We start from the raw sequence: 25,093 nt of genomic DNA, 5'->3' as shown, positions 1-25,093 counted from the left end.
CTCAGGGGATGCTTTTCACCATTGTCACTGATGACAACCTCCTTATCAAAAACAATAAACTTTATTATATTGTTTGTATTCTGAGTACTATTCAGTTTTATGAAAATAATTTTCCGGGATCTAGAAGCTCCTCATGTATTGAGAATTTGTGTATTTTTGATCTCTTAGATAAAGACTTCCCATGTGGAAAATATGAAGTGAGGATGGGAACCTCATCCACTTACAGAGCTAGGTGTACCTAGACATTTAGGGAGAGGGATTTTGGCAATGTCAGATCTTATGTAAAGGAGATGATGAAGTAAAAATATTTTCATTTAGAACCAGTTCTCAAAGTAAACTGCAGATGGCACCTGTATCCCTTAGAAAATGTTTGCACCATGCATTTAAGCAGAGCCTTAATCCTCACCTCACTATTTTATTTCTTAGTCTATTTTCTATGGAAGAAAAGTAGTATGCTTCAATTATTTTGCTTTGCTTCATAAATGGTGTGTTTTTTCTTTTCTTTTTTTTTGGTGTGTTTTTTCTTGATAAAATGAGACTTAAAATCTTTATGGGAATATATATATATATATATATATTCCTCAATGAGCCCAATGAACAAAATAGCATGCAAATCTAATTAATATTATTTAATGTAATATTATTATAAATTACACAGGCCTACTTATTTATTCACTATTACTAATGGGATATGTGGTAAACCTTTGCCTTTTTAAAAAAGTAATTTATGATTTGTATTCCTTTATACATATGTATTTATTTTTCTAGCTTTATTAAAGTATACATGAGAAATAAAATTTGTGTGTATTTAAGTTGAGCAATGTGATGAATTTGGTTTAAGCTTTTATTTATTTTATTTTATTTTATTTTATTATTTTTAAAAAGATTTTATTTATTTATTTGACAGAGAGAGAGCACAAGCAGGCAGACAGGCAGGCAGAGGGAGAGGGAGAAGCAGGGAGCCTGACGTGGGGCTGGCTTCCAGGACCCTGTGGGATCATGACCTGAACCAAAGGCAGATACTTAACCGACTGAGCCACTCAGGTGTCCTAAAGTTTTTATTTTAATTCCAGTTAGTTAATTTGCAGTAGTACAGTACAGTGATTTAGCAGTTCCACATGTCACCCTGTGCACATCCCCACAAGTACATGTGATGTTTTGGTATATGTGTGAAATGATTACCACAATCAAGCTAATTAACACATCCATCGCTTAACACCATTATTAATTTTTGCGTGTGGTGAGACCTCTTATGATCTACCCGCTTAGAAAATTTCAAGTGTACAGTCTGGTATTGTTAGCTATAGTCATCATGCTGTACCTTAGGTTTCCAGAAGGATTTATTTTTTTTTTAATTTTTTTTTATTGTTTTATTTATTTATGATAGTCACACAGAGAGAGAGAGAGAGAGAGAGAGAGAGAGAGAGAGGCAGAGACACAGACAGAGGGAGAAGCAGGCTCCATGCGCCGGGAGCCCGACGTGGGATTCGATCCCGGGTCTCCAGGATCGCGCCCTGGGCCAAAGGCAGGCGCCAAACCGCTGCGCCACCCAGGGATCCCGTCCAGAAGGATTTATAACTGAAAGTTTGTACGCTTTGACTGATGTCTACGAACTGTCCCCACTTCCCAGCCCCTGGCATTTACCATTCTACTCTCTGTTACTATGAGATTTTTAAGATTCTACATATAAGTGAAATGATGTAGTATTTGTCTTTCTGCATCTGGTTTATTTCACTTCCCGTAATGTCCTACATTGTACACACACACACACACACACACACACACACCCTCATATTTTCTGCATCTGTTTATTTGTAGATGGACAGTTAGATTGCTTCTGTATCTCAGCTTTTGCAAATAATGCTGGAGTGAACATGAAGGTCTCTTTGAGATATTTGTTTCCTTTCCTTAGGCTGTATACCTAGAAGTGGGATTGCCAGATCATCCAACAGTTGTTTTTAATTTTTTGAGGAGCCTTCATATCTTTTTCCACAGTGGCTGCACCAACTTACATTCCCCTCAACAATGTCGTTTCAACTACACTCTTATCAACACTTGTTATCACTTGTCTTTTTGGTAATGGCCATTCTAAAATAATGAGGTAATATCTCACTGAAGTTTGGGTTTGCTTTTCCCTGATGATTACTGATGTTAAGCACCTATTCATATACTTGACCTTTTGTATGTCTTCCCGGAAAACTGTTTACCTTATTCATTCCTTAATTTTTCTTTGTTTGGGGGTGTTCTTGTTTTTGATTTTTGCTATTGAGTTGTGTGGGTTCCTTATATATTTTGGCTTCCTTATTAGATATATGGTTTCCAAATATTTTCTATAGGTTGCCTTTTCATTTTGTTGTTTCTTTTCCTGTGCAGAAGCATTTTAGTTTGATTTATTTCTGCTTATTTTTGCTTTTGCTGCCTCTGCTTTGGTGTTGAGTCCAAAAGAATATTGCCAATACCAATATCCAGGAGCTTTTTCCTTAAGTTTTCTTTGAGGACTTTTACAGTTTCAGTCTTATATTTAACCCGTTTCAAGCCACTTTTTGTGTACTTTTGCAAATGGTTTTTATTGTATAGTGTCTTTTATGTTTGAGTAATACCCTACCTAAGGAGATGGAGTCTGTCTTTCTGCATAGACTACAAAATTGTTAGTAAGTCTCAACTTGAGTCTCCCTTGTGGTTAAGGTGCAGGCACTTGACTTAGGAACAGCTCTTGAGATGTAGCCACCTAGCCTTTTTAGCAAAAGCTAATGCCCCAAGAAAAAGAGAGCACCTATCCCGGTGAGGAGGAAGGCTGTGGTAGTAGCTACATCTTGATCCAAGAGGCAGCAGTGGTCTCCAGGGAAGCTATCGCCAGGTCTGGAGTTGGTGGTATTGAGGTCATGCTGTGATGCCCATACCTAAATGGTGGCTGCAATGAAATACTGATGGGAAGATTGCTATGGCATCATCTTTGGTATTTCTTGCTGTGCAGGTTCCCCATTTGCTTCTCCGAATCTTCCCAGAATTTCCTCAAAAAGATTCTTTGAGCTAATAATATCCTTTACTACTTTACTTATATTGGCTAATTCGAAATATTTACTCATTAGACACATATTTGATACCAAGAAAGTGGACAGGCAACAGGCAGTGGGGTCTTCATAGGATCAGCTCTGTGGCATGAGAGTAAATCTTTTACTGATTCCTGGCTGGATCATCTCAGAGTCTTGGTCTCTGATCATTTTGGATATTTCTGAGTTTCATAGTATTTTAAAAATTCATCTCTTTTCTAATTAAATTAACTATATATGGCTTGGCTATTTGCTGAAAGATGCTAAAAATGCTAAGGATGTAATTGTTAATACTTGAGAGTAGAGTCACAAAATGACAAATATGTTGCTGATTAAAAACATATTTAAAACTTTTTTATTATTTATAGTTTGATACTAACTACAGTTTAGACTAATAGAAAAATTAATATTTAGATGTTATTATAAGTTAATTTGTTTTTGTCTGGCAAAAACAAATATTGATAGAACTTTAAGAAAGTACTTGTTATTTTACAATAAAATTTCGCATAGTTCGAAAGTGATTACTTTTATCCCCAAATATTAGTGTTTCAGGAATTTTCATCCCTGAAAAATATTTTGGCTAAATTTTTGTCTATATATATGTCCAAGTTTTATGTTCAATTATTGTGGGATCATCATAACTATCAAAGGATTGTATAGAAATATAATACTACCTTTCCAGAAAAATCATTTTGGTTTACACTTTTATCTTTTAGTTCTGCAAATTTTATATATTTCAGCAATGAGATCTTTAAAAGTTTATATCATCATATTAAAAATACTACATTTTGGCTGAACTTTATCTTACTATTTTTTAAAAATGCAATATTCTTTAGAGTAAAATAAGTTTTTTTCTTTTCCTTAATAGTTCAAATGATCTGATGATAATTTAAATTTCAATTATAAATTTAACTGTATAGTTAATAATTTTGGAAATTCCTCTAAAATATAGAATAAATTGATTAGGCCAGAAATTAAGAATTTAAAGAGTGCCCTCTGCTGCATAAATTTAAGTGTGCAGGGTCCTTATGTCCTCAATGTTTGCTTGCATAGAGTCAACTAAAAATATTTTAGTTGTATAAATTTGCTTGATGAAGCCACACTAAAAATATCCAAGTATCGCAATATCATTAAATACATGTTTATGAATTGCCTTTCCTTTCACTCCTTAGACTAAATTATACCATCTTATGTAATAAAAACATATAATTTTATTTCAGTAAACTAATAAATATTAGTTATTATATTTAAGATGCATACATGAAGAGATAAATAATACTATATTATAAATATTACTAATATGTCTTAAATAAAGCATAAGAATCTATTTCCTTTTAATACATTTGGGCAAAATTATATTATTTTTATTTTATGAACTGGTTTTGACTAATTCTAGGTCAAGGTGTAATCTAGATATAATTCTATCTTTAGAATATTTCTATGTTTCTGTATAATTAAGATTAAAAGCTTAATTAATATATAGTTTGCAGTACTCTTCTTGAACCTCTTATAAAATTCTGAAAGAATATTTACCCCAATACTTTTTATGACATTTTTAAGAATCAACATTTATTCTACAATAATAATAAATCATTTTTACGGTAATGTGGGCCTTTTTGCTAACATTATCATTTGATCTTTTAAACTGCAATGTTAAAAACTTGATGGTGATTTCTGAACATGTATGATCCTAAATTTTAAAGTGTAGACTTTCTTCAATTTTTCAAGTAAATTTTTATATTATTCTACTAATAAATTTTGAGATAATTTATCAATGTATGCTTATTACACAAATGTAGTTAATTAGTATCCTTTAATAAAATCACTTTATTTACTATATTCCTTTTCCTTTTTAAAATTTTCAATCCCTGACAAAAATAGAGATTCCCATGTTCTACTCATGCAACTCTAGTAAATTAAGAGTACAGTGATTCTTAAACATTCCAGTGAAGTTACAAATTTAGTGAAATTTTCTTATTTTTGCAACTGAAATTATAAGTCTAAGTCAATACTCAATTTCTCTTAAATATTCAAATATGACTTACCATTTGAAAACCTTAAAATTATCCAAATGCCAGATATATAACATATTTTAATGTACAGTGATTTTTTCATGTTCTGTTTAAGTGTGACACCAAACATTAGTATTTGGCAATTTGTTCATTATTTCTATACTTAATCTCATTCTTAAAATCCTAACCATAGTCACTAAGATAAAAATAATATCTTGGAAAGTAACTTGGATGTAATTAACTGGCTGGGTCTGCTTATCTATAAGGATTTTGGGCTGAAGTTGTTATGTGGAGCTGTAGACATTCATAGGCAGTGTTCATATGACCTACTTTCATATCAAGCCCTTTTGTTTGTTAATTTTAATGTATTTGCTGCTAATAGGGGATTCAAAATTATAGTCTTATAAATGGTGTTGGTGTTTTTGCAACCTGAGTCTTCAAAATTATAGTCTTATAAATGGTGTTGGTGTTTTTGCAACCTGAGGTTAAACCTTAGCTAATGCTCACATGTTCTCAATGGTTCATGCAAATATAATTATATAACTTTTTAATAAGCTACTTATCCACTGATTGGATTAAACTAATATATTTATGACCTAATTCTATTTTGAATTATTTTCACAGTATTGCTATGGAAGATTCACATTTCTCATAAATATGTAAACTTCATTCAATTTTGATTCTGGGTGCATCTTCTAGGTCTATGAACATGTTTCTAAGAACCTTCTACTGATATTATCACTGAAATAGACCCAAGTGTGTATACTGGTTAATTACAGTAAGGTTGTAACTAACAACCACAAAATCTCAGTGGTATACAACAATCAGACTTTATTCAGCTGGAGTCTGTGAGCCAACTAAAGGCTGCTTGATACAGACGAGGCTCTGCAGGGGAGGCTGGTTATGATCCCTGTCTCTCATACTCCCACTGGGAGCAGTGGGTCCACATTGCTATGTACTTCCCATTGCTTGGCCAAAATACAAGGTAAAACCAGTTGCATAAACATTTTTGAAGGCTCAGCCACATGGTGCCCACTAGCATTCCATTGATGGTGTCAGGCACATTTTCCATTTTCCAAATCACTGCAAGTAATGATTTCATCATGTGTTTCATCACTAAATAACACATATCACCATTTTTTTTCCAGCTGCTTATGCTTTATCACCATTTTTCCTCTAGCATCCCCCTTTTAAGTATCATTTTCTATATCAGTTATATTTGCTGCAGAAAAAAATACAATAAAACAACCCGAGCACACACACACACACACACACAACACCATAAAATTCAGTGGCCTAAAACAATTATTTATTTTGCCTATATGGACAAAAAAGGTGGGCCAGCTGGGTTTGTCTCCATGGTAAGGTTGGGCTCAGATCTCCTTTATGTTTTTATTTGGGGACAGCAATTCCTCGGGGAAACTCTTTTCACAGTGATGGCTGAGACATGAGACAAGAAGCCCAACCACATAGATTCTTTTCAAACATCTGGGTCTGTCATATCTGCTAATATCCTATTGTCAAAACCTAGAAGCAAGGATTGAGGAAAGCAACTCTGTCCGTGGAAGTAGAAAAAAACACTACATTTTTTAACACTAATCTGATGCACCACACAGATGAAGATTGGCCATCTGCAAAGGTCAATATATGCTAATTACAACCAGAAGTAAACAATTATTTTCAGTGAATCACTCTGATAGACATATGGGCATACAAAAAAAATCAATAATGAAGATATTAAAAGACCAGATTTCAATTCTAATTCTGTCATTTGTTGTAGAAATGGATAAATTAATCCAATTATTTAAAATAAAGATCCAAGTGAATTTTTTTCATTAAAACAAAATTGCAAATATTTTTAAAAAGTATTTTTATATCTCCAGTAAATGATTGATTTCTTAAATTCTTATGTGGACTCCTTAGCATTCTCTTTCATATCAAAGGATGATTTCTTTATTCATATATAGTCACAATATGAAGTTGGATAAAAGCCATGTTAAAATTAGAAATATATATATCCTCCTAAATAAGGAAACAATATGAATAAGAAAATGAGAGAAAGGCATGAATAATAGAGGAGAAAGCTGGCAGAAAGTCAAATATTTTGATACTGGCAAAGGAAAATTAAAAATGCCTAATTTACTCTAATGCTAATTAACAGAATAACAAACTAAACCAAGTTTTACTCAATATTTATAATTTTTTAGCTAGAAAAGTTTTTTTGTGATTATAATGGTCGTATACGAGTATAAAGATAAGGAAAATAGGTAATCAAAAATTGAATGTGTTCCTAAAATTATTTTTAAATTGTAAGACTCTTTTGCTCTTAATTCTTTATTTAGAATGCGTTCATCTTTGGAAAAAGAAATAGAGCGACTGGAGTCAGCTTTGTCTGTGTGGAAATGGAAGTATGAAGAACTGAAAGAATCAAAGCCAAAAAATCTGAAAGAGGTATGAAGGCATACAATGTAGAGGAAGAAATGAAACTGACAGTTTTCTCTGTTCAGATATGTAACCTCATGGGCAGAAAGCTCTATAAACAAGAGGAAAGGTTAAAAAAAATTGAATTTCCTCCATCAGAGGAATATTTTAGCTGACATGTCCATGTGAACTTAATCAAACTCAACTCATAAGAAATCTTGTTCTAAATAATGTATGTTTTTAATGAACGTGACACAATTAACTTTCTATGTCAGGCTCATGTGAGGGGATTGCTAAAGAAGTCATTATATCCTGGCACTTATAATAAACAATTTTACCTTACTCTTTTAGGTAGCAGTCTGAAAATATCAATATATCTCAAGTGCACCTAAGTTCTTTTAATATTGACTGTATGGCTATTCAGGATCAGCTACTTGCCTTTATACTTTCCCTTTGCATTTTCATCAATAAAATGCTGTCACGAACCTTTCCCATTTCAATGATTTATTAATATTCATTGTTTAAACAATATTAATTGTACATTTTGTGTGCACCAAAGCGTTCCAGGTAAGCATGTGGGATAGAATAATGAGCAAAGAAAAGAAAAATCCTAACAAAATAATAAGCCAAAAGCTTCAAATGAGTCAACATTTAGTTGGGGTGTATATATATATATATATATATATGTATGTGTATTTATATGTGTATTACATTAATTATATACTATATGTTATACATTATATCTGTACATATACATACACACAGACACACACACATGCATACAGATCATATGTACACTGACCAGCTGTCTAAAGAAGGTAAGTAATCAGTTATGTAACTGTGTCTTAATCAAAAACACTATTACATCCATTTTTAAAAAAAATTGGTAAGTAATACATCTCTTTGTTTATGAAATCCACACTAATGATGCTTCAGGTTTGTTTCCAGCAGGTGGTAAAGTTTAGAGTCATTAACTTTTTAAAAAATATTTTATTTATTTATTCATGAGAGACACAGAAAGAGAGGCAGAGACACAGGCAGTGGGAGAAGCAGGCTCCCTGATGAGGGAAGGGGGCCTGATGCGGGACTCGATTCCAGGACCCCAAGATCACCACCTGGGCCAAAGGCAGATGCTCAACCACGGAGCCACCCAGGTGCCCTAGAGTCATTAACTTAAGTTTGCTGAAATCCCATGAGGAACCTTGTTTGCAGCATATGCCTGACTTCTGAGTCATATGCAAGCATTCTGATGTCCATCGAGTGTCGTAATTATCATGCACTGGTTCAGAAATAGTCAGATGTTAACACATTGGACCACTGAGATTTAAAAGGAGGGAGAGATTTTCCTAATATTTTAGAGCAAATATTTCCCGCTTAAAAATCATTTATTAACAAAAGGCAATTTCAGCGAGAGCTACAGACTGAGAACATTTCTCAATGAGGGGTAAGTTAAATAATTAAGGCTTTGCTACATAAAGTTTACCTCTTCTTTATACATTCATGTTAGATTGTCAGAGTTGTTTTGTTTCTAGCTCAAACTTTAGGTTTATATATATATATATATATATATATATATATATCATATCATATATATAAATCATATATAAATATGTACATCACATATATAAATCATATATATATACACACACACAACGTATGTGTGTACACATACACATACATTTATATATGGATCCTAGTATTTATATTCCCAGGTACCTAACTGAACATGATGTCTCTGAGTCTGACCAAAGACAGTAAATTAATGTTATACAGGGAAAATAGTTCACAACACAAAAATCATATTATGTTTAGAGTTTCTATGTATTTGCCCTTATAATATAGTGGTCTCTAAATTTGATTGAGAAAGCTAATATTGAAGGTAGAATGGGTTTTAAATTGAATTTTAAAAGAAATGCGCATTTACTATCTCTTGCCACTAGTGGACAGTACAGACCTGATAACGTTCGTTTTTTAAGGCTTTTTTTTTTCAAGTAAATTACTGGTTTGGAAAAAAGTCGTAATGTTGAGTTGGTTTACAAAGGGATATGTATATTTTAAGATGTTTAATGTTTTATATTCAAAGATGATATTTTGGACATTAAGTAGGAACATGTCTACTTTAACAGAGCTTTACAGATGAGAAAAGATAAAACCAATGTAGCATTTTACAGTGTAAAATGGGTCTACAATTTGAAACCCATACAGAAATATGTATTAGTACAAATCTGATCCTTTTACTAGATAAAATTATAGGGTTTTTGGAACAGGAAAACCTCAACATTGTTGTGAGAAATCTGTTCAACTATTTAAACTTTGAGTGCAAGTTTCAGTTCAGTGAACTACAAATTTGAACATTGAGTGGAAGTGACAATGAATAAAAAAAGTTTACTATAGATGATGGAAAGTTAATTTTATAGAAATAAAGAAAAAACATTGAATTATTTATATGAGATTATTTTTTAATAGCTCTCTCCACTCCCTATAAATGGAATTTGTGATATTCTTTAAAGCTTTTTTTGAAGAGACGTGGTATGAACATATGTTTAAATTATCTTATAAAATATTGTGGAATATTTGAAAGTATTTAAAAACTGAATAAACAAAAACACTGTCATATGCAATTTTTGTATGTACTTTGTCTAATTGCTTTATAATAGATTAGAACAAGAAGAATTTTTGGTACATCTAGAAATGGGATTGTAGAGTATAAGTGTAAAATATTGAAAGTTTCTATTCAGTTGATTGACAATCCGGAAGCATGTCATGATGCAGCCTTTGGAGCTTCATATGAATTCTCTCTTCTTACTCCATTCTTCAAAAATTATGATAAATGACCTTCACTTTCACTGTAGCTCTTCATCTATAAAAAAATTTTGAACACAAGTGTAATTCTGTTTTAGATGCCTGAAACTGTTACAAGCAAATACATGCCTGGCTAGGAACTGGTGATAGAAAGATTGGCAATTTTTTGAGTTGGAAACAGATGTGCTTAATAGACCAAGGTTTTTAAAAATGTATTTGAAAATCTGGCATCTGTAGAGAGAAATCATTCTTAAATCACTGACATTTAGAGAAGAGTAAATATAAGAATGCAATTGTAAAATCTAATAAGTATTTAAAATGCAACCAAGACAATGAGTGGTAGAGATGATTATATTCCAAATGCTACTCCCATGCTGAATTTAATACTTATTCAGCTTTTCCTTTGCACATCTGTAAGTATTGATTTGGAATTACATCATGAATTCCAATTTTTTTAAATGGTCATTTTCATGAAATCTTATGATCTAGAGAATCAAATATTCATGGAAGTAATATTGATTACAAATAATTATGGTACTTTTGCTTTAACAGTAAATGACTGATTCTCTCCTTAATGAAAGATATCTTACCATATGTGTAGAATACTGCTAACATTTTAAAACTGGTCTCAAACTGAAAAATTAAATGTAACTTTAAAAATGTAATCTGTCTGAAAATTTTGTGCTTTTACCAGTATATTCTTAAGGATTTTATCAAGGAGTTTGATAAACAATGATAATAACAATGTTTCCAGTAGTTTATAATTTACAATGTTGTTTTATAAAGATTTATATTAAAAACTGATAGAGATAGGCTTTGTGGGACTGTATATGACACTAAGAGCTGCCATTAAAGTATAATCTCAAATATCTCAAAACACCTTTCTGATTTGGGGGTAATAGAAGGTTAGAATTAGCATTATATGTAGCTAAAATTCTACACTAGTACTTTTATTTTTTTTTTCAGAAATAAGATTTTTTTCCTTTATTTTTTACTTGAAGTTTCATCAAAGATACCTTCACTTTTTAAAAGATTATGTCAGCTGACACAGGTTGCTTCCCTCTCTTGGCAGTTGTAAATAACGCAATAGATGCAAGGGTGTATATACCTTTGTGGATTAGTATTTCATTTTTTTGGGTAAATACCACCAGTGTAATTGTTGTATACACGGTATTTTTATCTTTAATTTTTTGGGGAACCTCCGTACTTTTTTCCACAGTGGCTGTACCAAATTACATTCCTTGGTGCACAAAGGTTCCTTTTTCTCCACATCCTTGCCAACACTTGTTTTTATTTTAGCCATTCTGACAGGTGTGAGGTGATAACTCATTGTGGTTTTGATTTGCATTTCCCGGATAATGAGTGGTATTGAGCCTCATTTCCTGTGTCTTTTGGCCATCTGTATGTCTTCTTTGTAGAAATATCTGTTCATGTCTTCTGACCATTTTTAATTGGATTATTCATTTTTTGGTGTTGACTTGTATGAGTTCTTTATTTTTGAGAGTAACGCTTTCTCAGATATGTCATTCACAAATATCTTCTCCCTTTCAAGGTTGTCTTTTAGTTTTGTTGACTATTTCCTTTGCTGTGCAGAAGCTTTTTTTTTTTTTTTTTACTGTGATATAGTCCCAATAGTTTATTTTTGCTTTTCTTTCCCTTGCCATTATGGGAACTGTTCTGCATACATAAGGAAGGGGTCCTCGAAGATACTTACTTGAAATAGGTGTATGGGGATCCCTGGGTGGCGCAGCGGTTTGGCGCCTGCCTTTGGCCCAGGGCGCGATCCTGGAGATCCGGGATCGAATCCCACGTCGGGCTCCCGGTGCATGGAGCCTGCTTCTCCCTCTGCCTGTGTCTCTGCCTCTCTCTCTCTCTCTCTGTGACTATCATAAATAAATAAATAAATAAATAAATAAATAAATAAATAAATAAATAAATAAATATTAAAAAAAAAGAAATAGGTGTATGGTGAAGTGTTAGTACAGCTGCGAGTGCAAAACTTTTTCAAAAACTGTCATTTTGCTATTTTGTGGCTTAAATTACTTCATAGAAATGACAAAAATTCTTAATGTCTTCTCAGTTCTAACCCTAAATGTTAGTCCTACCACTACTTTCCCTCTCTGTTGCTTTCCTCATCATAACCTTCAGATCTCCTACTTTGCCCCCTCCTGTCATCTCTTATCCATCACTGTTGACTTTTTATTTTTCCATCCAGCAACCAGCGTGATATTTTTAAAAACACAAATTGGATCATATTACACCCTTGCTTCAAATTCTTCAGTGACTTCCCTTGTACTTAAAGTATGCTTCCCTCTAATCGGAAGTCTAAGGAAATCTGAATCCACCTGGTTAAACCACCAGATGTTGACAATTCAAAGGATGTCTTCTGATAATGATACCACTCTTTTCAACCCTAGCTGCTCTTACAGCAGTGTCCCGAATTTCAGCAGGTAGGACCCAATGAATGATTATTTTTGACTTACATACACTCCCTACATGTTTTTGGAGGGAAGCCTTCTCCTTCTACACAGTGACTCTCTGTCCCCTGGGCTCTCAGAGGTCATGCAGCTGAATACTCTGCATCCAAGCAAGATTAGAAAAAAAGAGAATGGGAATCATATGGAGATGCTTTGTGCTCTAGGCTTGGGTCTGGTGTACCTTATAACACACAGGCAAGTACTCATTTGCATAGTGATACCTAATTGTAAGGAATGTTAGGAAATATCTTCAAGCTATATACTTAAAAAAAAAGAAGAAGTGAATTTTGTAACCATCAAACCAGTTCCTGATGCAGGAATCAATATATTACATAATTAGTAACATTTACTGATTAATATGTTATCTTATTGATAAATATGAATATATATGTATATATATATACACACACACATATATATATATAGTTAAAGATTTTATTTATTTGAGAAAGAGAGAGAGTGCATGTGAGACAGAACACAAGTGGGAGGAAGGGTAGGCGGAGAGGGAGAAGCAGATTGCCCACTGAGTAGGGAGCCCAAGAGACATGGAGCTCCATTCCAGGACTGTGGAATCAAGACCTGAGCCAAAGGCAGATGCTTACCCAACTGAGCTATCTAGATGCCCCTATTAATAAATATATCAAGTAATGTATTACCTTTGTTATTACTGATAAGACTTTTATTTAAGGGAAAGTGAGCTTCCTAATCCTAAAATCCATATTAAAGAGCTTGACTTACATCCCCACAAATGGGCTAAACAGGTTGAGACCTGTTTTTCATGTGAGTCCCTTTCACTTTTCATCTTTTGTGTTTGAGAAAGATTGTGCAAGGTGTGCTTCTTGCAGATCTCTTTTACCCTAAGAATGGTAGGGAAGGAGTAGAGCTCTAGAGCTCATTTAAACTCACCAGTGAGATAACTCCTCCTCCTCCTCCTTCTCCTGGAAAAGAAGAAGTAACAGATGGAGGGACACCTGAATTTGTAGGCAAATAGTTGACCATCCAGAGGAATGGATACTTTAAGTAGAGAGAAAAAAGCTCCCCTCCCTTTACTATTTACTGTCATCTACATGATTTCTCTTCTTCTTCTTCTTCTTCTTCTTCTTCTTCTTCTTCTTCTTCTTCTTCTTCTTCTTCTTCTTCTTCTTCTCTTTTAATCAACTGATGATACTTGTTCCTGTGCCAGGTGGGGTGATTGCTCCTGACTACCAGGGGAATTTGGATTGGTGCTCCACCATGGAACTGAGGAAGAGTATATCAGGAGTGTAGGAAATCCCTTAAGGAGCCAGCATTACCATGTTCTGTGATTACGGTTGATGGAAAACTGTAACAATTCAATGCAGGCAGGATTAATAAAGGCCCTGTGCCTTTGGGAATGAAGGTTTGGGTCATCCCATCAGGTAAAGAACCATGACCATCTAGGTGCTTGCTGAAGACAAAGGGAATACAGAATGAATGGTTGAAGAAGGTAGCTACAACCAGATGACCAGTTATAGAAATTAAGTCATCAGTAGTTCTTCCTTATTTTGCTATGAATATGTCTTTCTCCCTATTCTTCTGTCTGCCAGCAGCAGAAACCAACACTGTGCCCTATCTCTATATATTTGTTTTCTTTCCTCTCTGATTCCCTATCATTAACATAAGATGTATTACTTTTATATCAGTATTTAAGGGATCCCTGGGTGGTGCAGCGGTTTGGCGCCTGCCTTTGACCTAGGGCGCGATCCTGGACACCCGGGATCGAATCCCACGTCGGGCTTCCGGTGCATGGAGCCTGCTTCTCCCTCTGCCTATGTCTCTGCCCCTCTCTCTCTCTGTGACTATTGTAACTAAAAAAAATAAAAATAAAAAAAATATATCAGTATTTAAGAATTATTACTTTTATTTCAGAGTTTAAGTTATGGGATATCAGAAGAGTAAACATTACTCAGGGACTTCCTCTTTTGGAGAAGGAATTAGTGCATTTTCAGTTCTATACAGAGAGGTATCATGTTAGATGGATTGTTTTGGTCTTTATGTGAAGATTAAGTGTAGTTTTAAGAGATAGATATGGATGCTGTGTTGATGAAGGTCAGATTTGTGATGGTTAATTCTTTTTCTTTAAGATTTTATTTATTTATTCATGGTGGGTGGTGGGGACACAAGCAGAGGGAGAAGCAGGCTCCATGCAGGGAGCCTGACATGGGACTCCATCCCGAGACTCCAGGATCATGCCCTGGGCTGAAGGCAGGCGCTAAGCTGCTGAGCCACCCAGGTGTCCCATGTGATGATTAATTCTATGTGTCAACTCAACTGGACTAAGGGGTGCTCAGATCTCTGGTAAATATTTCTGGTGTGTCTTTGAGAATGTCTTTGGGGGACACCTGGGTGGCTTAGTTGGTTAAGCATCTACCTTCAGTTCAGGTCATGGTCCCAGGGTCCTGAGATCGAGCCCTGCATTGGGACCCTGCTCAGTGGCTGTGTAGGGGGGTTTGCTTCTCCCTTGCCCTCTGAGCCTCCTCCCTGCTTATATTCTTTCTCTCTCTCTCTTTCTCTCTGTCTCTCTCTCTCTCTCAAATAAATAAATAAATTCTTTAAAAAGAGAGTGTGTGTATATTTGGCAGAGATGAACAGTTGAATGGTATACTGAGTAAAGAAGATCTTCCTCCCCAATGCAGGCAGGCCAATCTGCTGAGGGTTTGAATAGAACATAAAGGCAGAGGAAAGGGTAAAATTGTTTCTTGCTTGAACTGGGACGTTCATTTCCTCCTGTCCCAAACAGCCAACACTGGGCTTTCAGACTTGGACTGGGAATTATACCTTTGGCTCCCAATTCTCAAGTCTTTGGGCTTGGACTAGAATTTACTCCACTGACTCCTGGTTCTCCAGCATGCAGACTGCAGATCCTGGGACCTCTTGGCCTCCATAACCACATGAGCCAATTCCTATAATAAATCTCTCTCTCTCTCTCATCTATATATGTGCACGTGTGTATACATTCATATTTGTATTTATATTTCCTTTTTCTTTTTCTTTGGACAATCTTCACTAGTACCTTTTGCTCCATGCTATTTTCTCTGTCTAGAACAGAGAACAAAATGCTTTCACCTCCTACTGGCCAGTCACTTCTTGCCATTAACTTCAGTTTATATATCACTTTATAAAAAGGAAAGATTTCAGTCCAGAAATGCTTCCTTTACTATATTCCTTCACAGAAATGTGCAAGATTTTAAAAGGCCTTGTCAAAATGTGTAGTTATTTTTATGTTTGTTTACTATATGCCTTTCCCTGTGAACTGTCAGCTTCATTATAATATATATCACATCTGCCTTATTCATCTCCCTCTAGCCAGTGGTGAATAAATGGTGTTATAATTTGTGGTGATCAGCTTTTTTGTCTCTAGCTCTATATGCCTATGCCCTGAATGATCACTGTTGTTATCGGGTAAGGAGGGTAGTGGAAATCCTAGACTTCTCTTGTTAGCCTGATGAGGCTACTGCTCTGCATCCCTGAGGATTTTAGAATTTCCAGAGTGCTGGAGTGAACCTTCACCCCTACCATCCTATCCATCATGAAAATCTGTTCAATTTGTTCTTTGCAAGACATAAATTAGCTTATCAGGCCAAAGAGTGAGGCTGATAAAATACCATATTAGAATTCTGTAAATGTTTAAGAACAGGGAAGCATATGGGACACCAGTTTGCTGATATAAGTGCCTTCAAGACCCTTTTAAACAAACCTAATTAAAAATAATATAAGCACTAAATTACATAAGTCAGAATTAATTGAACTACTAGTGGATAATTTATAGACATTGCCAAGGTAACACTCAGAACACTGTGATGACTTACTTAACTCGAAGGCTATTATAAGAATTGTGAAAGAAAATTAGGTTATTCAGAACCCACTTTGCTTGTGGATATAAAGATGTAGATAGGTATAGATATACCGACAGTTAAATATAAAGAAAAAGACAGGTTGAAATCAGATGTTTCAACATCTATTTAAGTAAGCAAAACTATTTTAAAATTAAAACATAACACAAAGGAATTAGTTGATATCTAATTATAGAAATTACTAGTTTGAGACTAATGATAAAAGTAGGTCAAAAAGAAAAAAAAAAAAAACCTAAGTTCTCTTAGTTACATAATGGCCGCTGGCCGCACAGAGTGGGGACAGTTGGTCTATGAAACATCTTTATTTTCTATGCCAGTTGACAGGACATTTTCCAGAAATGTATGACTCATAAATCTAAAGATTCCTGTTTCACCTCTTCCTATAAGATAGCTCTATACAAGGATATTCAGTTAAGACCATTCTAGAGATGAGAATGCTCCTTTTACTAAAGAACATTAATATTCTTACCCTTAAGAGCAGTTCATGTTGCAAAGAAGATTGAACAGAGACACCTGCCATCTTTCCTCTTCCCTACATGTATGCCCATTTCACCCCTACCATGTACTGACATCAAACGTATTTGATTATATACAACTGAATGAAAAAACCTGATCTAAAACAAGAGTATATGGTATACCATTTTAAATATGGGGGTGCCTGAGTGGCTCAATCAGTTAAATGTCTGCCTTCAGCTGAGGTTATGATCCCAGGACCCTGGGATCGAGCCCCACATCAGGCTCCCTGCTCAGTGGGGAAGCTGCTTCTCTCTCTCCCTCTGCTGCTCCCCCTGTTTGTGTGTCCTCTGTCTCTCTCTCTTTGTCAAATAAATAAAGTCTTTACAAAAATAAAAAATAAAAAATCTGTATGATATAAAAAATTGGAATGATGAATTTTAAATTGCCCAATTCTTTTCATATGCATTACATATCATTTTTAAATTTAGAAACATACTTTAAATTTTTTTTCAAATATATAATTTAAGGGTAAGGATTCTAGAGTTAGGAGTTTATGATTTTGGGGGTTTGGAAGTTGCATTTTTCTTGGAATTCCAAGTAGTTCTAATAAATTTTTTTGGTTTATTGGTGTATAACTGATATGCAAAAAAATATATTTAATGTATACATTTTGATGAGTCTGGACATATGCATGTCTGTGATATCATTAGCACAACCAAAGTACTAAACATATCCATCACCTCCTAAAATTATCTTGTATTCTTCGTGTGTATGTGTGTGTCTGTCCATGTGTGTGTCTGTGTGTGTCTGTGTTGTGGTAAGAACACTTAATATGAGATATATCCTGTTAATGTATTTTAAAGTGCATGATACCATATTAACTGTAAGTACTATACTGAATATTAGATCTCTAGAACTTATTCATCTCATGTAACAGAAACTTGATACCCCTTTAAAAAACAGTGCCTTTTTTCCCTCTCCATCTTAACCCCTGACAACTACCATTTTATTGTTTGTTTGTATGAGTTTGACCATTTTAGAGGAATCATGCAATATCTGTCTTTCTGTCACTGACTTATTTCCCTTACCCTGGTTTCCTGTAGGTTCATCTCTGTTGTAGCAAATGGCAGGATTTCCTTCCTTTTAAGGCTAGATGATATTACACCACATGTATATTCCACATTTTCTTTATCAATTCATTTGTAAATATATCTTTGTAAAAACATATCTTGGCTATTGTAAATAATGCTGCACTGAACATGAGAATGCAAATATCTCTTAGAGATTCTGATTTCGGTTTTTTTTGGATATTTTCCCATAAGTAGGATTGCTGGATCACATGACAATATTTTTAATTTTTTGAGGGATCTTTATGCTGTTCTCCATAGTAGAGATTGCCCATATACCTCCTGCCCCCACACATACTAGCTTCCCACCATCAACATCACTTACAAGAATGGTACACTTTTTATCAAGGATGAACATTCATTGACATATGATATTCACCCAAAGTTCATCATTTACCTTAGGGTTCATTCTTGGTGTTGTATATTTATGTGGGTTCAGACAAGTGTATAATAATGTGTATTGATCATTATGGTATCACACAGAGTATTTTTACTGTCACTGTCCTAAAAATCTCCTGTGCTCTGTCTGCTTAATCCTTGACAACCACTGATCTTTTTATTGTCTTCATAGATTTACCTTTTCCAGAATGTATATAGTTGGAATTATACATTATATAATCTTTTCAGTTTGGCCTCTTTTACCTAGTAATATGCAATTAAGTTTCCTCCATGTCTTTTCACACCCTGATAGCTCATTTCTCTTTAGTGCTGAATAATATTCCATTGTCTGGATGCATCAAAGTTTGTTTATCCATCAACTTGCCAAAGGACATCTTTGGTTGCAGGTTTTAGCAGTTATGAATAAGTCTGCTATGAGCATCTGTGTGTAGGTTTTTGTGTGGTTTTCAGTTTCTTTTCATTTAATCATTACCTCTGCTGAAATGAGTTCTTGACTTAGATTATTTCATAGATCACTGGCCACCCTCTAGATAGCAGCATCTGAAGGAGGCACAGGCAGAATTGTGTCCAGGGTAGCATCTCAGAGCATGGCGAGTTACATGGAAGGAACTCAGGTTGGCTGCTCTGATAAGAAGGGACTGTGCATGTGGTGGAGACTCAGAGCATCACTGACTCCTCTGCAGGGCTGTAGTGCATTCTAATTAGTATCAGTAGTTTTAACGAGAGTTAAGAAATCATAGAGACAGAAGGCTCTGTTAGCTGGTATTTTTACAGGGATCATATGGGAGGACTGAAGAAGCACAGATGACAAACTGGAACAGAGAGTACTCTTTGGGATGCACTTTAGAATGCGCAGTTGTCACATGAGGCAATTTTCCTTTGTAACATAGTTCTGAAATTGTGATAAAAAACAGTGAAAAATGTAATTATATATTCACATTAAAACTTCTTCTAATGTAAGTGAAATGAAGTGCCAGTGGAATCTCATGAGGCTTCTCCCATCTATAATCTGAATCTTATAAAAAATATAAATAATCATTTAATACTGAATGAATCATTTAGTACTGAATTAGCAGAATCCATAGGATTCACCTGAAGAGGAATTTTTAAATACAAATAGATACATATAGATAATATCTATATCTATATCTATCTCCAGGTGACTCTTTGGACATTTTGATCTAATTAGATAGGAGTGCGTATCATGTATCTGTATTTTTAGAAGCTCATCATTCTGATAAATACCCAAAATTGAGATCTGCTTCTGTAAAACAACAGATCTCAGAGCAGGATTGGGGGGACCATTAAGATCCTCAAAACCAATTGTGATCATTCATTTTATGTTGCAGATTAACTTCACTCAGCCAGTGAGTCCCCTGATATTTAGTCAGACATTATTCTGGGTGTGTCTGTGAGGATGTTTTTGGATGATATTAACATTTGAATCAGTAGCAGATTGCTCTTCCTAATGTGAGTGGGCCTTATCTAATCAGCCGAAGGCCTGAATAGAACAAAAAGGCTGACCCTCCTGCTAGGAAGAGGGAACTCCACCTGCCTGACTGTCTTCCAATTGGGACATCAGTTTTTTTTTTCTTACTTTTAGACTTGAACTGAAACATCAGCCCTTCCCGGGTCTCAAGCCTCTTGGACTCAGACTCTACCTTACCATGGGCTCTTCTGGTTCTCAGGTCTTTAATTTGACTAGAACTTTCACCACTGGCTCTCCTTGGTTTCTTCAGCTTGCCAACTGCAGATATTGGGAATTGTCAGCCTCCATAAATCGTGTGAGCCAATTCCTCATGATAAGTATCTTTAAGGAAAATTAAAATTTAAAAATATTTGGAAAGATTATAATGTATATAAGATAAAATAAGAATGATATATATCTTCTATTTGTCTGTTTCTCTGAAGAACCCTGACTAATGCACCAACCTTATTAAAAAACCCATAGGTTACCCAGATCTACTTGCTGAAGTCCTGGTTTCTTCCCATCTAATGATTTGTTCCTTTTTGGCCAGCTGTATTATTGGCACTGAAAGAGTTACATGTGTTCCTAGTTAGCAACATAAATTATGAAATGGAATGTATACTTTATTTTACTTATTTTTCATATTGACTGGTAGATTAACTTGAAAGTAATTTCTTTATGTATTATGGGAAAAAAACTCTGTTAAAAGAAAGATACTTGTTACTTGGTGATTTAGCATTTTGAACCACACTACTTTCTGTTCTACAAAGGAGAAGGAGCATGGTTCCTCCTCTGCAAAGGCCACTGTACAAACAAGATGAAGAAGTTTCAGCTCCATGCCCCTGACATGGACCCTTCTAGGACCTTGGCATCCTAGCAAGTTGTAAATATGATCATATATTTTTGTGTAATTTTCAAAAATAAGATAATTAAGACATACTTGTTTAAATCTCTGTATCTGTCCACTCTGAATTTGCCCCTAACATGCTTATCCTCTTCTATATTGGACATGAAGTAGCTGTGGAAATATTTGGGGTCTTACCAAGTTGAAATTGAACTGAAGTTACATACAGTATGCATATAGAGGGACATATTTTTAGACGTGTTTGTTATATGTTCCTAGTCATTATGGAAGTTCTTTCCTCTCAGAAACAAACTTGACACTTTTAAATGAAAATCATATAAAAGAGGGGCACCTGGATAATTCAGTGGTCGAGCATCTGCCTTTGGCTCAGTTCATGGTCCTGGGGTCCTGGGATCGAGTCCCACTTCATGCTCCCTGAGGAGAGCCTGCTTCTCCCTCTGCCTGTGTCTCTGCCTCTCTCTGTGTCTCTCATGAATAAGTAAGTAAAATCTTTAGATTACAAAAAAGAAAATCATATAAAAGATATTCCTAGGATACCTATATTTGTGGGGTACAATTTTCAAAAAAGGAATATTCCAAAAAGCAGCTAGGCTTGTGTGTTATCCTGTGAGCTTATTTATCGAAGTTTAATTCACAAAAACCTGACCAACTATTCTGGCAGAAAGACTAAACTTCTTTATTAAAAATGACATTACACAGTCACTATCATAATAAAAGCTGATGAAGTGTATATAGTCAAAATTCTGGGGAAAATTTTTAGTTTTATTTAATAGTTGTTACTAGACCTTTATATTATTTATCAGGATTTTGTGATATGTTATGGTATTTGTCAGATATTCCAAAATCTGTAATGTTGTTTCCTAATTCTAAATAAATATTTACTTTCATTCCTAATTTTGCTTTGTCCCCAATTGTAAAAAAAAAAAATAATCAGCTTCTGTAAAACTTGAATTTCCTCATGTTTCTTTGCTTTCCCTTAACTCAACCTCCCAAACTCCAGGAGATGGCTTTCTTCTGCAGAGTGTGATTCCTAGTGTTTACTCTGTTATTTTAGCACTTATTACAAGTGCCTGCTTGCTTTTTATTTCTTCACCTAGACAATACTCATCTTCCACTACCTGAATCTGACTCAGTGAGAAGTGCTTAATGAGGATGGGGTAAATGTTTTAGGGCAAGGGAAGGAGAGTTGCTGGAGGTTTCTAACTCCTTGCTTTTGGCCTATTTTCCATTGTTCTGTCTTTCTCCAACCCCCCAACCACCACTACATAGATGACTTTTGCTGATTCTACATATTGCATTGTTTACATAAAAAGACACCAAATCCCAAAGAAGAAAAGTGGATTGTCAGCTATTTGGTCATGGGAAGGATTTGCACAGGTCAGGCTCTTATCTCCAAAGATTTCAAAAATGCCATATGTTAGGGGAGAGGAGAAATGTATTAACAAACTTTAAATTAGTGAAAAATTATATAAGATGGAATGTTTCCAAGAGTGACTTATGTACATAAAAAGTAAACAGCATTGTATGCATTTTAGACTTAAATCCTAGATTTGATTCAATTTTAATATTGATGGAGAATGGGTTTGAGAAGTATCAAATTCACTTTGAACCACCATCTCAGTGTTAAATAATGAAAGAGACAGAGAAATGAGTGAGTAGGCTCTTTAATTTTTCCTCAGATAGGGATGCCATGAGACAAATTAAGAGGTGAAAACTTATTTTGTGCTTCAGGTCATTTCATTAGGAATGCTCCTAACAGAAGCTCTTTGAAATTTAAAATTAAAGTAGAAGGCATAATTGCTATGATTCTTTCGACGAAGTAATCTTTGCTCTTTACGTATTTTTAACAGCTTTATTGAGATATAATTCACATACTGTACAACTTGTCCATTTAAAGAGTACAGTTCAGTGGCAGTGTATTTACAGAGTTGTACAACCATCACCACAATCAACATTAAAACATTTTATCAGTCCAAAAGAAACCTCATACCCATTAGAATTGCCCTCCAACCACCATAGCTTTAAGTGATCACTAATCCAATTGAATAGATTTGCCGATTCTGGACATTTCATATAAATGGAATTTTGACTGGATTCTCCACTTTATGTTGTTTTTTGAATACAGTTTCTGTAATCTGCTATCTCAGCCACTCTTCCTGCCATAACTTAATAAAGACATAAACATTATGCTGATATTTTTTATGGAAGCCTCATTTAGAAAAAAAAATATTAAGAGGTGTAATTTTCTATTCCCTACAACAAAAATATTAATATTTAGCTGTTTTGTTCATGCCTGAAGCAAGAGATAAACATTTTAAAGTATTTTCCTTAAATGAACACTTAGGTTTTGACAGATGTACAGGCTACTAGTTCATGTTTAATAGAAAAGGACTAAATCAGAAAGCAAAAAACAATTTTTTCAATTTCTAAGGCTTTACAGAAATGTAAGACCTTCTTTCACTATAACCAAACTTGGCACTAATTTTTTAGTTGGTGAAGTTAAATCACATACTTTAACAGCAAGAAAATATATTCAAACATGAGTATTTGGTTTTTCTTAGTTTCTTACTGTAGTAATTATGCGTTATTTCAGGCAATATTTAATTAAGAATTAAGCCATGCTAATCCTTTTAAAGTTTTTCTTAAAAAAATCCATTTACCTAAAAGTAAAAATCTAAAATACTTTTCCCCCAAGAACTTTGATGTTCTATAATTTCTTGTTTTTGTTTTGTTCTGTTTTTGGGAGTTAAGGATTCAGCTTACTCATTTTCTCTCTTGCATGATCTCTCCCTCTCTCTCTCTCTCTCTCTCGTATGTGTGTGTGTGAAGTTAAATAACAATATTCTGTGAATTTTCAAGGCCTTAAAATCAATAACTAGAGTGGTATCACATTAAAAAAATATATCTTGAAGATGCTTCTGTTCGTGGAGACAGAGACTCAAAATTGCTAAGATATCAGTTCTTCTCAGTTCAGTCCATAGATTCAGTGCAATCCCAGTCAAATTTCCAGCAAGTTATGTTGTAGATTTTGACAAACTGATTCTAAACTTTATCTGGAGAGGCAGCCAATATGATATTGAAGGACAAGACTAAGGTAGAGAGCTGACATTACCTGACTTCAAGACATACTATAAAGCTACAGAAATCAAGAGATGTGGTATTAGCAAACGAACAGATCAGTGGAAAAAGATAGAGAACCTAGAAATAGGTCCATGTAAATATAGTCAACTCATTTTTGACAAAGGAGTAGAGGTAATACAGTGGATAAAAGATAGTCTTTTCAACAAGTTGTGCTGAAACAATTGGACGATCATGTGCAAAAATACCCAAAGACACAGATTTTATACCTTTCACAAAATTTAACTCAGAATAGATCATGGACCTAAATGTAAAACTTAATCAAACTCCTAGAATCTTCTAGGAGAAAACCTGGATGATCTTGGCTATGGCGATGTCACCTTTAGACACAACAGCAAAAGCACAATCTATGAGTAAAACGATTGGTAAGCTGGATTCAGTAAAATAAAAAACCTCTCTACAAAGACAATGTGAAGAGAATGAGGAGACAAGTCACAGACTATGAGAAAATGTCTCCAAAGGACACATCAGAAATGACTGTATATCCAAAATATACAAAAACTCTTAAAACTCAACAGTAAGATCATAAGCAGCCTGATTTAAAAATGGGCCAAGAACTTAGACACCTCACTAAAGGAGATATATGGATGGCAAATAAACACATGGACAGATGCTCCACATCCTATATCATGAGGAAAATGAAAATTAAAACAACAATGAGATACCACTGCATACCTATGAGAATGGCCAAAATCCAGAACACTGACAACACCAAATGATGCCAAGGATATGGAGCAAGAGGACTCTCATTCATTGCTGGTAGGAAAGCAGAATAATGCAGCCACTGTGGAAGACAGCAGGGGGACTCTCGTTAGCAATACCGTACTGTATACTTAAAAGTTGCCATAAGAGTAGAGCTTTAATATTTTCACAACAATAACAGCAAAGTGATAATTGTATGAGGTGAAGGATGTTTTTACTTACTCATTGTAGTAAATGTTTCACAATGTATGAGGGTCAAATCATCATCACATTGGACCCCTTAAACTTTACACTGTGTGTATGT

At 34.5% G+C, this 25,093-nt stretch overlaps 1 protein-coding gene across 1 annotated transcript in view; it reads left to right on the top strand.

Moving 5' to 3' along the window:
- Positions 1–25,093, top strand: part of LOC129514464 (coiled-coil domain-containing protein 102B-like) — a 187,733-nt gene that overhangs the window by 5,649 nt on the left and 156,991 nt on the right. Inside the window, 1 exon segment of the mRNA XM_055333039.1 lies at positions 7,405–7,513. Within this exon segment, the coding sequence (XP_055189014.1) occupies positions 7,405–7,513 (109 nt within the window).

This window comes from Nyctereutes procyonoides, unplaced genomic scaffold, assembly GCF_905146905.1.
Source record: "Nyctereutes procyonoides isolate TBG_1078 unplaced genomic scaffold, NYPRO_anot_genome, whole genome shotgun sequence".
NCBI lineage: Eukaryota > Metazoa > Chordata > Mammalia > Carnivora > Canidae > Nyctereutes > Nyctereutes procyonoides.
Note: the sequence above shows the minus strand (reverse complement) of the source record. Positions and strands in the feature narration are given on the sequence as shown.